Here is a 16,632-nt window from a genome sequence, read left to right on the forward strand (position 1 = left end):
ATAGGAGACAGGAGATGTTTTGATGTTGAGGCCTTTGAAACCTTGATGATGAAGGGAGGGAATATTGAAAGATAATTTGTAGGATGAAGGGGAATCACCTTCCCCTAAGTGGCTGATATTCCAACCATACCCAGAAGTAGCTCAGGGAATAGACATTGCCACAAACCCATCAAGCCCAGGAAGTCCACAAGAAATGACAAATGATGAAATCTGTAACAGTAAATAATATTGATGAACATCAGTATAAATGGAGATGAAAAACTTATCACCTGAGCTAGATACCTCACAGCACATTAGGTGGGTGAAGTGAAACTTTGTCTAGAATGCATTACAAAATAAATAAGCAATCAGGGATGGTAGAATCACTTTTATTTATTTGTAACTACATATTGGAGATATCACAAACCAAACATTAAAAAGAGGGTTAACTTAAAGGTGGGATAATACTAAAGATTTGTACGTCCTCTATCATTGAGCTTTAAAAATCCTTAGCCCTTTAGTTCTGTATCAGTCATATTTAACTTTCATAATTTTATATTTATGCCCCATCAACAAATCTGATAAACCCACTATTCTGCATCAATCAAATTGTCCATTTTCAGCCAGTTATGCTTGTTTATTATCATTTGCCAGTCACCAAGTGTCAGCCTTGGCTCAGTGGTAGCACTCTTTCCTCTCAATTAGAGGGGCATGGATTCAAGTCCCACTCCAGAATTTGAGCACATATTAGCTGACAGTTCAGTGCAGTACAAAGAGAATGCTGCACTTACTGAAGATGCCATCTTTTAGATGAGATGTTAAACCCAAGGCCTGTCTGCCCTTCCAGGTGGATGTAAAAGATCCCATGGTACTATTTGAAGAGGAGCAGGGGAGTGCTCCTGGTGTCCTAGTCAACATTTATCCCTCAACCAATATTACTAAAACACATTTATTGCTGTTTGTGAGCTCTTGCTATAGCAAATTGGCTGCCTCATTTCCTTACATTACAACAACTACACTTCAAAAGTACTTCATTGGCAGTGAATCACTTTGGGATGTCTTGAGGATGTGAAAGATGCTATATAAATGCAATTCTTTCACCATGTCCTTCATCTGCCAATCAACTCAGAGCCTTGTAAATGCCCTTTCTTCATTCAGTCTCTTTCCTAATTGTTGCATCTCAAAAAGATGAAATCTCATAAATGACCCAACATCCATTAAATGCTATATGTCCTTTCAACGTCCTCATACCTTTAAAAGTCTCCTTTAGCTATTCCAAAATCACATACAAGCCATTGAGTCTCATAAATGCATCATTCTATATCTCTGACACATATATACTTGCCCTCCATCCATCTTTCCAAAATGTGAATGCCCATTAAATATTTCAGATCTTCCCCTTCTCCAAATCTGTTTTTCAAATTCACTCTCCACCATCACCAGCTCTCGAGGTGCAATATTCTTACAATTTCCCACCATTTAATTGTTAGTCATTCATCAGATAATGAATCCTGTAAATTGAATATTGCAAAATCACCCATGCCTCACTCCTAAAACAGTCATTCTTTATCACTGAGCTTTGCTAACTCTGTTTGTAAAAACATCAGGTTGCACTGTTTCATCCTAATCCCCCATGCTTTGTTTATTTTTTACAACTCCTTCACATCCCTATACCACAGCATCAAGATTGCAGTTCCTCTCTGCAACATCACTATGTTTAGCAAAATCATTCATCCACATTGTCTGGATTCTTCCTTAATCCAATGTTGGAAAGTTAATTTACCATTGCTGACTGAAATCTAAGGTATCCATGAGCCTATAAGTCAGCTGTATTTTAGTGCCACCTATGGAGTGTGTTTATGCTTTAGTCCCAACATTTGGTCATTCTAACCTAGGCCACTTTGTTTAAAACATTAGTTAGAGCCAGATGTTCTGAGGACTGCTGTGCTCTACTTGTATGATTCCAAAAAGTTGCTCACGGTCTTGTAAATTAGTTCATGTTTTTTCGTTCAGTATTGATGTTTTCAAAATCAAGTCCACACCTTTGAGCGATTCCACTTTATTTAAATAATTCAGATATAAAAATATGGAGTGTTGCAGGACAGCAACTGTACAGACGAAGCTATAAAAGGCATGTTATCAAAATGAGACTAACATCAAGTTTGGATAACTACTAAATGCAAAAATAAAGCCTTCAATAGCGATTCAGTTTTGGTTTGTAAATTAAATTAATTTTCAGGCTGTCTAATAATTGATAAAAGGCTCTGAGCTGCGTATTAATCTTTTAAAATTTTGCTTTAATTATTAATCGTCTCGTTTAATTATTGATCTTTAATTTGGATTTAAGTACTGATCCTCATTAGTTATTGATCCTGTGTAATATGGGTTTGATTACTGATTAGTTTGGATTTAATCATTGATCCGCTCTAATTTGGGTTTAATGATCTCACGTTGTTTACCTTTCCCATTACATTTCATTGAAACTCTCTTTAAACACAAAACAGCTGTGGGTGCGTTGAATTGCTTTCTATTAGCCATGACTACAGGTTCTGTTTCAATGAGGGGACCATGGTTTCAGGCAGAGTTTCCGACACTCGGAGTTTCATTAACCCATTTACTGATTTTAACCATTCATTTGGGTGGAAGAGGTTGAGGAGATTTAGTTCTCTCCCTTCTATCACGCACATTAAACAACACTAAATGAATGAGGTTGTCAGGCCTGGAGAATGTGGCTTTGTATTTCCCACTGAAACACTAAAGACATTGTTCAGCATCATTGGGAAAAGAGCCTAGTCCCAACAATCCCAATCACAGAAAAGTACTTTTTTTTTCAAACCAGGGGCATGGAGTCAGTAAATAGCCAATGCTCAGTGCATCATTCATCTCCAAAACACTCAAAGTAAACTGATTACTGGATAAAGTCCAGCTACTAGCCTTGGTCTCCTATACCAAACGGCTCCTGTACAAGTACGCATTGATATTAGAAAACTAATCCTATATTCACTAATCAATAGTCACTACTCATATAAAAAGATGCTGTACTTCGAACGGAACAGGTACCAGGAAGCAGTGGGACAATATTCATTAACCCTCAAACGCAGACGGCATTGTGCGCTAACAGGCACACTAGGGTCTGACTGTTTCCAATAATGAGAGGCTGTATATCACCAGGTACTCCCGATCAGTTACCAGGCCTAGCTATCTGTTGGAAATAATATCCCACAGCCCATAATGAATGCTTTAGATTTTTACTTGCCGTATGTGCAAAATCAAACTCTAGCAACAAGAGCTCTGTTTCGATTCACCATTCCCTGTAGTTTTCAGCAATTCACCAACCATCTCTTTATTATACAATAATTGTGCAGAAGCAGACAATGAAAAACTAAAACAAACAAAGGATTCACAGGGAACAAGGCAAACAGCCTTTGATTCATAATTACAATGAGCTGGCTGATTAGGGCACTGGATGGAGGTAGGGGACAAGGATTCTACATAAAATTCACAGCACAGAAACAGGCCATTTGCTGATTCTGTTTTAACATAATATAAGATTCAAAGAAATCCAAATTTAATCAAGCACAGGGTGTTAGCCTATTAATGCCTGTATATATCCTTCACAGTACTGTTGAGTAAATGACCTATAACAACTGATGATCAGAAATTAGCAAACATTTCTGCAGTTCCCAATGAACTGTGACAGGTAAACACAGTGTATGTGCGAAATGTGATTGCAGGCAAAGTCTCTCCATCCTTCACTGTTCCCTCAAATGAGTTTCACTGAAATAAAAGAAAGATCTTTAGATGTAAACTCAGGCAACAATAATCGCAACAGAAATTATTAAAAATCTGCAAATGCTGGAAACACATAGATCAGATACAGTAAAGAGAAAAGACAGGTAGGTTCAGAGTTCCCAGGTAGCTGATACACCTGAAACATTAACTTGTCTTCTCATCTACATTCTCAGACTGGTCTACATTCTCTGACTGACCTACTCTGCGTTTCCAGCTTTTGGTTTTTATCCAACGTCACATATCTTTTTCACAATGGTTGAAAAATATAATGATGCCAAATTATATTTATTGCAGCCATTACTATAACGGAACCAAATTATTTAAAATACTACAGCCTAGAAAAGTGTACACTAGCAAATTCGTACAATATTCCTCTGCCTCCTATTTTAGTGGAGAAGTTAATTCATTTAAAATAAATGATGCAACCCCTGTGTTAAAGTTAAAATAAAGGACAGAGCAATGTTACAGGAACACGTTAAGTGTTGAAGGGCTAGTGCTGCCAACAGTGATTTCTAATTTAAAAGAGACTGGGGGGAAAAGGTCAAAGTTCCACAAAATGCACCACTGTCACACACTGGCTAAATGACCCTACCATCCTCGAGCAGGAAGGTAGTCACAAGCAGGAAACTGCATTCAGAACCAGGCCATACTGAAATAAACAGAACAGCAGCATTCAATATGTCAGAGTAACAGGCTGGTTTTCTCACAGAATAGAAAACATTTAAATAACTTCTATAGTCTATTAATAATTCATAGCTGGTTTTTGCAAGAAAATTTGAATTATCTAGTAGATTAAGTTAATACAAATAATACAGAAAAGTGGGAAATTATTGTTAAAACATGAATGATCAGATACTGAAGATCAGATACTGAAACAAGTGACTTTGAATTAAGTGGTGTAACTGTGCGGAGCAACCCCCACTGACAAGAATCCACTGACAAAAAGCCTGATTTTAATTATTGGTATCGCTATTCTCGTCTACAAGAAAACCACTTCTTCCTCCCGCACCCAGAACGGTAAGCTTAGCTTCACCGCTCTACATGTGCAAGACTGATGTGTGAAATGTAAATCATTGTAACTACAACGATCACGTTCTAAATGACTTCCTACAATGTGTGGCACAGACACACCTCTCGGAGTAATACGGGCGATCCAATCCATTCTTATCCTTGTGCTTTGTAATGGACGTTTTCGTAGGTGGATTCCATTCTTGTGGCCAGGTTCAGAGTCTCCCTCAAATTTACTGCATCAAGAAACAGAAACATACACTGCGTATCATTGTTTGTCCTGTCTTATTCAGTGGATGTTGTTACGATAATTTACAAATGTGCATTGATGTAACTTTCTCTTCACAGTTACATTTCCAAACAATGGTTTCAGTGGCAACATTTCAACTGAACATGTGGAGCGGTGAAGCTAAGCTTACCGTTCTGGGTGCGGGAGGAAGAAGTGGTTTTCTTGTAGACGAGAATAGCGATACCAATAATTAAAATCAGGCTTCCCACAACAGCAATAATCCACAATAGAACCATCATCCCCAGGGCTCCGCCGGACTTCTGAGCTTCAAATCCAACTAAAGGAGACAATAGATCTCTATTGAAACAGGACACAGAGGTGTGATGGGTATCAAATAATTTCCTGATTTGGAAATAAGCAGCAAAATTTTAGGTGGAGTAGCACTTCTCAATCAAACTGACTTTCCTCTGCTTAGATTTGATCTTCACTAATTTAATAATCTCACCTAGTGTAAACCAGTCAGTTTCTGTATGAAACTAACAGTCATCTTCATATCTGATCAGCAGCTAATGAGTTGCATAATCTGTACAGGTGTGAAAGTGCCCTTCCCTTAAAGCACAGGTCTCTGCAGATAGGAGGATTGTTTCCTAGGATATTCTCAAGGAGTCAAGGTTACCCATTAACTGCAGTTGACTCCTATCCCTTAACACACACAAAACTTACATTTATATAGCGCCTTTAACGTAGTAAAATGTCTCCAGGCACTTCACATAGCTTTATCATACAAAATTTGACACCAAACCACATAAGGGGGTATTAGGACAAGCTTGATTAAAGCGGTAGGTTTTAAGGAGAGAGGGGTAGGGAGGCGGAGAGATTTAGGGAGGGAATTCCTGAGCTTAGAGCTGAAGGCACAACTACCAATGGTGGAGCGATGAAAATCTGGGATGTACAAGAGGCCAGAATTGGAGGAACGCAGAGATCGCTGAGGATTGTAGGAGGTTACAGAGATAGGGAGGGGCGAGCCATGGAGGGATTTGAAAACAAGGAAGAGAATTCTAAAATCAAGGCATTGCCGGAGCGGGAGCCAACGTAGGTCAACGAGCACAGGGGTGATGGGTGAACGGGACTTGGTGCAAATTAGGATACGGTTTTGGATGAGCTTAAGTTTACAGTGGATATAATGTGGGAGGCCAGCCAGGCGACACACACAATGATGTATCATAGGAGGTTACAGCACGGAAGGAGGCCGTTCGGCCCATTGAGTCCGCGCCAGCTCTATGCATGAGCAATCCAGCTAGTGCCACTGCCCTGCCCTATCCCTGTAGCCATGCACATTTTTTAGTTTCAAGTACTTATCCAGTTCCCATTTGAAGGCCATGATTGAATCTGATTCCACCACTTCTCGGACAGTGCATTCCAGATCCTTACCACTCGCTGTGTAAAAAAGTTTTTCCTCATATCACCTTTGCTTCTTTTGCCAATCACCTTAAATCTATGCCCTCTGGTTCTTGACCTTTCCGCCAATGGGGACAGTTTCTCTCTATCCACTCTGTCTAGACCCTTCATGATTTTGAACACATCTATCAAATCTCCTCGCAACCGTCTCTGATCCAAGGAGAACAACCCCAGCTTCTCCAGCCTATCCACGTAATTTAAGTCCCTCATCCCTTGAATCATTCTAGTAAATCTCCTCTGCATCCTCTCTAAGGCATTCACATCCTTCCTAAAGTGCGGTGCCCAGAACTGGACACAATACTCCAGTTGTGGCTGAACTTGTTTTTTATAATGGTTCATCATGACTTCCTTGCTTTTCTACTCTCTGCCTCTATTTATAAAGCCCAGGAGCCCAAATGCTTTTTTAACCGCTTTCTCAACCTGCCCTGCCACCTTCAAAGATTTATGCACATACACCCCCAAATCACTCAGTTCCTCCACCCCTTTTACAATTGTGCACTCTAGTTTATATTGCCTCTCCTCATTTTTCCTACTGGAATGCATCACCTCGCATTTTTCCGCGTTAAATTTCATCTGCCATGTGTCCGCCCATGCCACCAGAGAGTCTGCATCCTTTTGAAGACTGTCGCTATCCTCCTCACTGTTCACTACCCTTCCAAGTTTTGTGTCATCTGCAAATTTTGAAATTGTGCACTGTACTCACAAGTCCAAGTCATTAATATATATCAAGAAAAGCAGTGGTCCCAGCACCAACCCCTGGGGAACACCACTGCACACCTCCCTCCAGTCCGAGAAACAACCATTCACCACTACTCTCTGTTTCCTGTCATTTAGCCAATTCTGCATGCATGTTGCTATTGCCCCCTTTATTCCATGGGCCGCAATCTTAATAGCAAGCCTATCACGTGGCACTTTATCAAATGCTTTTGGAAAATCCATATACACCACATCAACTACATTGCCCTCATCTACCCTCTCTGTTACCTCATCAAAAAACTCTTATCAAGTTGGTTAAACACGATTTGCCTTTAACAAATCTGTGCTGGCTTTCCCATTATCTATTTTAAGTACAGCTAACCTTTCCAGTACCTCTTCTTTCTCAATTTTTAGCCCATCCAGTATCTTAACTATACCTTCCTTTACCGAGACTCTGGCAGCAGCATCTTTCTTGGTAAAGACCGATGCAAAGTACTCATTTAATACCTCAGCCCTGCCCACTGCCTCCATGAGTAGATCTCCTTTATGGTCACTAATCGGCCCCAACCCTCCTCTTACTACCTGTTTACTGTTAACATGTCTGTAGAAGACATTTGGAATCCCTTTTATGTTGATCACCAGTCTACACTCATACTCTCTCTTTGCCCCTCTTATTTCCTTTTTCACTTCCCCTCTGAACTTTCTATATTCTGCCTGGTTCTCACTTGTGTTATCAACCTGACACCTGTCACATGCCGCTTTTTTCCGCTTCATCTGATTCTCTATCTCCTTTGTCATCCAGGGAGCTCTGCCTTTAGTTGCCCTACCTTTCTCCCTCGTTGGAATGTACTTTGTCTGTACCTGAATCATCTCCTCTTTAAAGGCCGCCCATTGTTCAATTACAGTTTTGCCTGCCAATCTATGATTCCAATTTACCCGGGCCAGATCTGTTCTCATCCCACTGAAATTGACCCTTCTCAAATTTTTTTAAAAATTCGTTCATGAGATGTGGGCGTCACTGGCAAGGCCAGCATTTATTGCCCATCCCTAATTGCCCTTGACAAGGTGGTGGTGAGCCGCCTTCTTGAACCGCTGCAGTCCGTGTGGTGAAGGTTCTCCCATAATGCTGTTAGGTAGGGAGTTCCAGGATTTTGACCCAGCGACGATGAAGGAACGGCGATATATTTCCAAGTAGGGATGGTGTATGACTTGGAGGGGAACGTGCAGGTGGTGTTGTTCCCATGTGCCTGCTGCTCTTGTCCTTTTAGGTGGCAGAGGTCGCGGGTTTGGGAGGTGCTGTCGAAGAAGCCTTAGCAAGTTGCTGCAGTGCATCCTGTGGATGGTACACACTGCAGCCACAGTGCTCTGGTGGTGAAGGGAGTGAATGTTTAGGGTGGTGGATGGGGTGCCAATCAAGTGGGCTGCTTTGTCCTGGGTGGTGTTGAGCTTCTTGAGTGTTGTTGGAGCTGCACTCATCCAGGCAAGTGGAGAGTATTCCATCACACTCCTGACTTGTGCCTTGTAGATAGTGGAAAGGCTTTGGGGAGTCAGGAGTTGAGTCAGTCGCTGCAGAATACCCAGCCTCTGACCTGGTCTTGTAGCCACAGTATTTATGTGGCTGGTCCAGTTAAGTTTCTGGTCAATGGTGACCCCCGGGATGTTGATGGTGGGGGATTCGGTGATGGTAATGCCGTTGAATGTCAATTGTTGGAGATGGTTATTGCCTGGCACTTGTCTGGAGCAAATTTAACTTGCCACTTATCAGCCCGAGCCTGGATGTTGTCCAGGTCTTGCTGCATGTGGGCTCGGACTGCTTCATTTTCTGAGGGGTTGCGAATGGAACTGAACACTGTGCAATCATCAGCGAACATCCACTTTTCTGACCTTATGATGGAGGGAAGGTCATTGATGAAGCAGTTCCTCGGACACTGCCCTGAGGAACTCCTGCAGCAATGTCCTTGGGCTGAGATGATTGCCCTCCAACAACCACTACCATCTTCCTTTGTGCTTGGTTTGACTCCAGCCACTGGAGAGATTTCCCCCTGACTCCCATTGACCTCAATTTTACTAGGGCTCCTTGATGCCACACTCGGTCAAATGCTGCCTTGATGTCAAGGGCAGTCACTCTCACCTCACCTCTGGAATTCAGCTCTTTTGCCCATGTTTGGACTAAGGTTGTAATGAGGTCTGGAGCCGAGTGGTCCTGGCGGAACCCAAACTGAGCATCGGTAAGCAGGTTATTGGTGAGGAAGTGCCACTTGATAGCACTGTCGACGACACCTTCCATCACTTTGCTGATGATTGAGAGTAGACTGATGGGGTGGTAATTGGCCGGATTGGATTTGTCCTGCTTTTTGTGGACAGGACATAACTGGGCAATTTTCCACATTGTCGGGTAGATGCCAGTGTTGTAGCTGTACTTGAACAGCTTGGCTAGAGGCGCAGCTAGTTCTGGAGCACAAGTCTTCAGCACTACAGCTGGGATGTTGTCAGGGCCCATAGCCTTTGCTGTATCCAGTGCACTCAGCCGTTTCTTGATAACACGTGGAGTGAATCGAATTGGCTGAAGACTGGCTTCTGTGATGGTGGGGATATCGGGAGGAGGCCAAGATGGATCATCCACTCGGCACTTCTGGCTGAAGATGGCTGCAAATGCTTCAGCCTTTTCGTGCAAAATTGAGTATTTTTATTTTAGAATGGACAGAGTCCTTTTCCATAGCTAGTCTAAACCTTATAATACTATCATTGCTGCTCTCTAAATGCTTGACTCTTGTTCCACTTGGCCCACCTCATTTCCTAGAACCAAGTCCAACAATGCCTCTTTCCTTGTTGGGCCGGAACTTACTGGTTGAGAAAGTTATCCTTAACACATTTCAAAAATTCCTCCCCCTCTTTACCCCTTATATTATTACTAACCCAGTCTATATTAGGATAGTTGAAATCACCTGTTATCACTACTCTATGGCTTTTGCACCTCTCTGTAATTTCCCTGCAAATCTGCTCCTCTATATCCTTCCCACTAGTTGGTGGTCTATAGAATACACCCAGTAGTGTAATAGCACCTCTATTGTTCCTTAACTCTCGCCAAATAGATTCTGTCCTTGACCCCTCCAGGACATGTTCTCTCTCCAGCACGGCAATATTCTCCTTAATCAATACTGCCAACCCCTTCCTATCTTTCCTTCCCTATCTTTCCTGAACATCTTGTATCCAGGAATATTTAGTACCCAATTCTGCCCTTTTTTGAGCCAGGTCTCCGTTATTGCCACAACATCGTATTCCCATTTGGCTATTTGTGCCTGCAGTTCACCAACCTTGTTTACCATGCTTTATGCGTTCACATGCACCGCAAACCAGTTTTGGACCTTCTTGTAATCTCTCTTGGTCTGACCCAATCTAACACCTTACTATTTTTGTAGACCTCACTCAGAGCCTTACCAACAGCTTTCCGTGCCAGCTGTCCCATGGACACGTGTTTCACCTCACACCAGTAAGTGCGGCCACTCTCCCATTCTGCTGTCGGCACGGTGAGTTGGCTCACAGTCCGGTAGGTGCCGTTACTGCCCAAAGCCACTGCAAACTGTGTCACTCCCGTATCCACTGTACCATTCTCATCTCTCCAGGTCACGGAAATATTAACGGGGTAAAAGTCTGACACCAAACAAGTCATTGTAACAGTTTGCCCTGCAGGGTCAGCGTCAAGTGGAGGAGAGATCAGATGGATCACAGGCTCCTGAATGGAACCATCTACAGCACAAACAGGAACATATAATTAGATAAGAACCCAAACAAATATTTACAGCTTCTTCACATGCATTACAGCAAATGTATTTACAGCACGTTAACTGAATGCAGAGAGCAGTGAGTATCCTGGTAAAACAGCATCAATAATTCTGTAACAAAGCAGAATGAATGGCATTCAGACCTCTAGACACAGAATATGGTAAATGGTTAACATTAGGGCTCATTCTGGTACAACCTGATTACTCTAACAGCAGGTGAAACACTCAATGGTTCATAAACTGTTACAGCACAAGGTAGCAGACACAGGCATGGCTTCAAGACGTCGATCTAATATTAAAATCTACCTTACTTGAAATCAGTGTATTCGTGGATGACATTGCTATGATCCGTACAGCACTTCATCCAGTGATCAGTACAGAATACCTTCCTCTATTATCAACACTTAACTGACCAATAATCAGTCACAACAACTATGTACAACAACAAATAATCCTCCAAAAGCTTCCTAACTTTGTTAACAATTATATCTGATAGAAATCTATTTCGTAGGAATGCTACTGCATTTTGTAAAACAATAGGAATCATCAACCTTTTATAAAGGCCTATGACCAAGGCCACTAGTTGAAGGCAACTGGATAACTAAATAAAAGGCCTAAGACTTTTTATTAACTTTGTTGTTAATAAAGATAACTTCTCAGAAAACAGAAAAATAGCCATTAGCAATTTGTATCCATATTGCTCACACCATTTATTTACCTCTACTTCTTCACTAACATTAGCAAAGAGAGGAATATATGCCCCACATGGACAAGAAGGTGAGGACGACAACAGGAGAAAGAGGTGAGAGGATTGCTCATTAGCTTTTTCTCATATCTTGTCTAGGAGTTCAAGAGAGGTGCTCAGAGTCTCCTCAGATATTCCAGTCTTGACAAGACTTGGGCTTTTTAGAGAGTGAGGACGTGTTGAGGGGAAAAGAAGTGTTTGGCAGGAAAGAGGAAACGGAAGTCCTTGGATGAAGCTTTGCCAATATCAAAATAAGACTTTGTGCATAATTTTAGGACATTCAATTTTAATTAGGATATATGCAGTATATAGTTAAAGACAAGCTTTGCTACATCCGATTGACACAGAAACTAAAACTTGCAGAGCCGGTGATGTTGCAGGACACTGCAGTGTTCTTATCATTTCTTTTCCTCAAACTGTGCCTCACAGAAGATGACAACAACACATGTTGAATCTCACAAGAACACACAGAGCCCATGTCCCAATCCTCTACAGCAACTGTTAACTCACTTCTGGAACTATAGCTCCCATTTGTATTTAAAACTGATGGAAGTGTTTGCGTACTAGAGGCTGACTGATTGTTATTAACAAGCCGCCTAAAGGAAGTGCTTTCAGGATAAAATCCAACAGCCAGACACAAACCTGTTGCTGTCTTCTTCACATCAATCTCTTCAGAGGTTGTTGGCGAAACATAGATCAATGGTGGAATCGGGCCTAAATGAATGGAGACGATTATTGTGCAGAATGGTGTTGTACAGATGATGAGGTGTTTGAACTTAGATAAGGGTGAAGAAAGAACTTGCATTTATACATCACATCTTTAGGGCATCCCAAAGTACTTCACAACCAATGAATTACTTTTGAAGTGTAGCCACTGTTGTTTACTAGCAAATCTGGATCTAATTTGCACACATTGAAGTCCCACAAACAGCAACGAGCAGAATATCTAGTGAAATCTTCTTAAAAGAATAAATCTTATTTGTTTTGATAACTATTCATATATTAAAACAATATTTCTTAGATAGCTTCTATGTCATAGTTACATAGGAAGAGTTTCAGGCAGTTCGGTCCATCTAACTCACCTATCCACAGTATTCCCTCGCTGCATTTCTAATAACCCTGAATCCCATTTGTTGACAAGAACCTGTCTCATTTCTTCTTGAAACCCATTAATGTGCCTATAATCAATTCCACATACTTACCTCTCTAAGTACGAAAGTTCCTGCTGCATTTCCTTAAATTCTGTGCACAGCAGAAAAGCTTACTTGGATCCAATTTGTTCAAACCTTTCATAATTTTAAACATTGTTATAAGTTAGTAACATATTGCATTATAGTTATGGTGCAAGTGGATTATGTGAGTTAATAAATCATTTTTTGAGCTGCCATGGATGGGGCAAGTCTCTGGATGTATTTTCCACTTTTTAAAATGGTTCGCACAAAGAACCAAAACTGTATTTATGGGAACAAGTTTTTCAGGTGTCAGAAATAGTTAAACAACACTTGGAAATAGCTGTGCTGCATAGTTTGGGATGGACGTTACAAGTTTGAAACAACAGGCCAATTGACCCTCAGTTTCTGGTCAGCACAGCTGTATTGGTGGAAAGCTCGGGGTAGAGTTTTCGCTTGTTTATGATAGTAACATCAATGGCATCCGGGCGGGATCAGCTGAACCAGCACAAAAGATCGGCCGATTTTAAACGTAAGTGAGTTATGCCCAAAACCACTTACATTCTTGTTTTCCATGATCTTTTGCACTGGTTCAAGATTCAATTCACCCAGATCAGGCCCCACCCACAAAACTGGCCACGCCTCCATGTCAAAATTGCGAGATTCCGCCGACTGCACTGGTTCGGGAAGCTCTTCAAATTGTGCTCATTTTCTTAGGCGCACAGGCACTAGTAAGCATGTTTTAAAAGTTTTTTCATATCAAAAAATATTTAATTTACTAAGAAACTGACTAGTGAACACCAATAAAACTATTAAATTGTTCAGTAATTATTTTTAAAAATCATTTTCAGTGATTTTAAATCAGGTTACTCACAGGTGGCAGGCTGGATACCTTTATTAAAAATGTTTATTTTTAGTGATAAACCCATTTTCAGCTGTATTAATAAAACTGCACCAGGTTACCACTCTTAAATACTTCAAGGAATACTCTTTATTGGAAAGAAAAAAATGATTACATTCTATTACGCTGCCCAATTGCGCTGGTTCATGGGAGATTTTACTTTTGAGATTATGCAAATGAATTTTATCAGAAACTTGAACTATAACCCAGATATGGATCTTCTAGTTTACTGAGGTAATAGGTGGAAGATGTAGTTCAAGGTGGATAAGAGTAAAGGTGGATAAGAGTAAAATCCACATTCAAGGTGGATAAGAGTAAAATCCACATTCACCTGAGGAAGGAGGAAGCCTCCGAAAGCTTGTGAATTTCAAATAAAATTGCTGGACTATAACTTGGTGTTGTAAAATTGTTTACAATTGATAAGAGTAAAGTAATTAGAATGGGAAGGAGAGACCAAAATAGGGACTATGTGCTACATGGAACATATGTGCAGTGTGTTGATCGGGAATGGATCTCGGGATTGTGTCACAGTGCTTAGCTGCAGCAAAGAAAGGCAAATAGAGTATAGATCAAAAGAGGTATTATTGCTGAATAAGGCATTGGTTAGATCCAGTCTGGAGCATGATGCACAATTTGGCTCTTGAGAAGGTACAGTGGTGTCAGCAATAAAGATGACTTCAGATACAAGGTTAAGGAAGTTATGAAGGGTATTGACAAAGCTGATCTAAGCAAACTGTCCACTGATATACCAGTAGACATAAGTCAAAAATCAGGAAGTTAGGAGTAAATAGGGAAGTCAGGCAAAACCTTTTCACCCAAAAGGATAATGGATTGTAAATTCAGTAATTACTAAGGAAGGTCATTAAAACAAACAATATAAATGGGTTTAATTAGAAATTTAAATGCATTTCTGGAACACAAAGGAATTGCGTTTTATGGTGAGATGGTTCGTGGGTGTGGTTTCTTTTTCAAAAAAGGGACATACTTGTTAGGCTATTGGTCTTTTCTTGTTCCTAAAAAAATGGTGGTCTTTTGACAAGCTGTTGAAGCTCTATCTCTCTCAGATTAGTCCTGTGCTTTGAACACTTTATTTTTATTACATTGATAAACATGTAACAACTCTGAACCAATAATGCGTACATTGACAAACTAAAAGCATCATGAGTGCTGAGTTCACAGCCTGTTCCTTGTTATGGTAAATCAGTTAGACTTATTTAAAGGCCAGTTATGAATATGAGCGAGTAAGGGATCTGAAATAAATCTCTTTAATTAACTCACCATCTTTGCTGATCTCTCTTCTGATGGGAGAAGGCAGGACTTCATGTGAAACAACACAAGCGTAACGAAACCCACTGACCCACTGAGATGTTGTCACTGCAAGCTCACTGATAATGGTGTAATTGTCATCCGATTCCATCAGCGTCCCTGAGTTTGTAATCCCTGAAGACACCTGGGTGCTGCCAATGTACCAAGACACAGAAATACGCTTTGGGTAGAAACCCCTCACCACACAAGTAAGTTTGCTGCCAGTCTGCTGGGACATTTTCTCAGGCGATGGATAAAGGAGATCAACTGAAGGAGGTCTAAGTGAAATGGCTAAGATTAGAAGGCAAAGGACAAAGGCTTTAATTTCCTTCTATTGTGACACTAAAGACACATGGGCTTTTATTATTTCTTTGAGTGTAGCTACGTTATATTTTGCCACTACATTTTCTAACCCCTCTTTAGCACCTCTTTAAAATTAAGTCTAACTAAAGAGGACATTCAACCCACGGTGCCTCTACCAGCTGTCTGAAAGAGCTATAAACATAATTCTATCTGTACCGAATTCATGCCATTGATTCTATCCCACTCCATCTGAACCAAGTTCATACCATTGACTCTGTCCCACTCCATCTGTATGTATTTCTCCTCAGCAATTTAATTCCCTCTTAGCTTTTTGTACACAATCGCAAACACACCGGTTATGTTTACAGTTACGCTACAAATAGCGTGTGAAATATTTGAGATCAGTCACTATTTTCTACTAATGAATCTGCACTTACCTGGTTTTACCGTCAGGGTAGTTGCACATCCGCACCAGTCAGCGGCGTTTTCAACAACATCCCCGCTCTGACAGTAATATCTGCTTGAATCCTTCAATGTCAAGTTGTTGATTTCTAAAACGAATTTTCTCCCATTAGACCAGTTCTTTGTTCCAGAAAATCGGGTTTCGATCCCTGACATACGAGTGAAGGATGTGGACCCTGGGCTCCAGGACACGAGCCATTTGATTGTAGTGCTTCCAGGAGGTACATAACCCCACGTTATATGGCGATCATCTTCATTTCTACTGGTCAGACAATCCAGGCTCACAGATTCTCCCTCTCGACTAATCACAGTTGTCTGAGAAATTTTCAGATTAGCGTTACATAAAACTGAATCTGAACAGAAAGGGAGACAGAAAATGTTCAGGTGAACTCCGACAGAGACAACGTGAAGAAAAACCAATACAGTGAGACTGGCTCCTTACCCATTTGGATGGCAATCAGAATAAAGGCACTGATCATCCCCTGCATTCTCAGGCGGTTGGGCGGTTGTTGATGGTCTGACACTGCTGTACTGGGAAGTTCATGTGAAGTTTTGCTGTTGAGAGGAGGGTGGGTCATGTGTTCCCTTTTTGGCTGATCAGCATTTTGAGCAAAAGAAGGAACAGGTCGTGATGGAGCTGCTGTTCTGTGGTTCTGACCTACAAAACTCCAATCCACATCATATGCAACTGTCAACCAGTAGCACCCTTACCTCTGCTTCAGAAGGTTGTAGGTTCAAGTCCCACTCCAAGAAAAAGTCTAGGCTAACACTTCAGTGCAGTACTGAAGGAGAGCTGCATTGTT

General features: G+C 41.1%; 1 gene segment (V, D, J or C); it reads right to left on the minus strand.

The window, feature by feature from the left end:
* Nucleotides 1-352: 352 nt before the first annotated feature.
* Nucleotides 353-16,357, minus strand: LOC137332562 (Ig heavy chain Mem5-like). The segment is given in 6 exon segments: nucleotides 353-3,756; nucleotides 10,601-10,909; nucleotides 12,332-12,403; nucleotides 15,038-15,355; nucleotides 15,805-16,182; nucleotides 16,272-16,357. Coding segments are annotated over 6 exon segments (1,137 nt in total).
* Nucleotides 16,358-16,632: the final 275 nt, after the last annotated feature.

The sequence above is a fragment of the Heptranchias perlo genome, chromosome 14 (assembly GCF_035084215.1).
Source record: "Heptranchias perlo isolate sHepPer1 chromosome 14, sHepPer1.hap1, whole genome shotgun sequence".
NCBI classification, from domain to species: Eukaryota; Metazoa; Chordata; class Chondrichthyes; order Hexanchiformes; family Hexanchidae; genus Heptranchias; species Heptranchias perlo.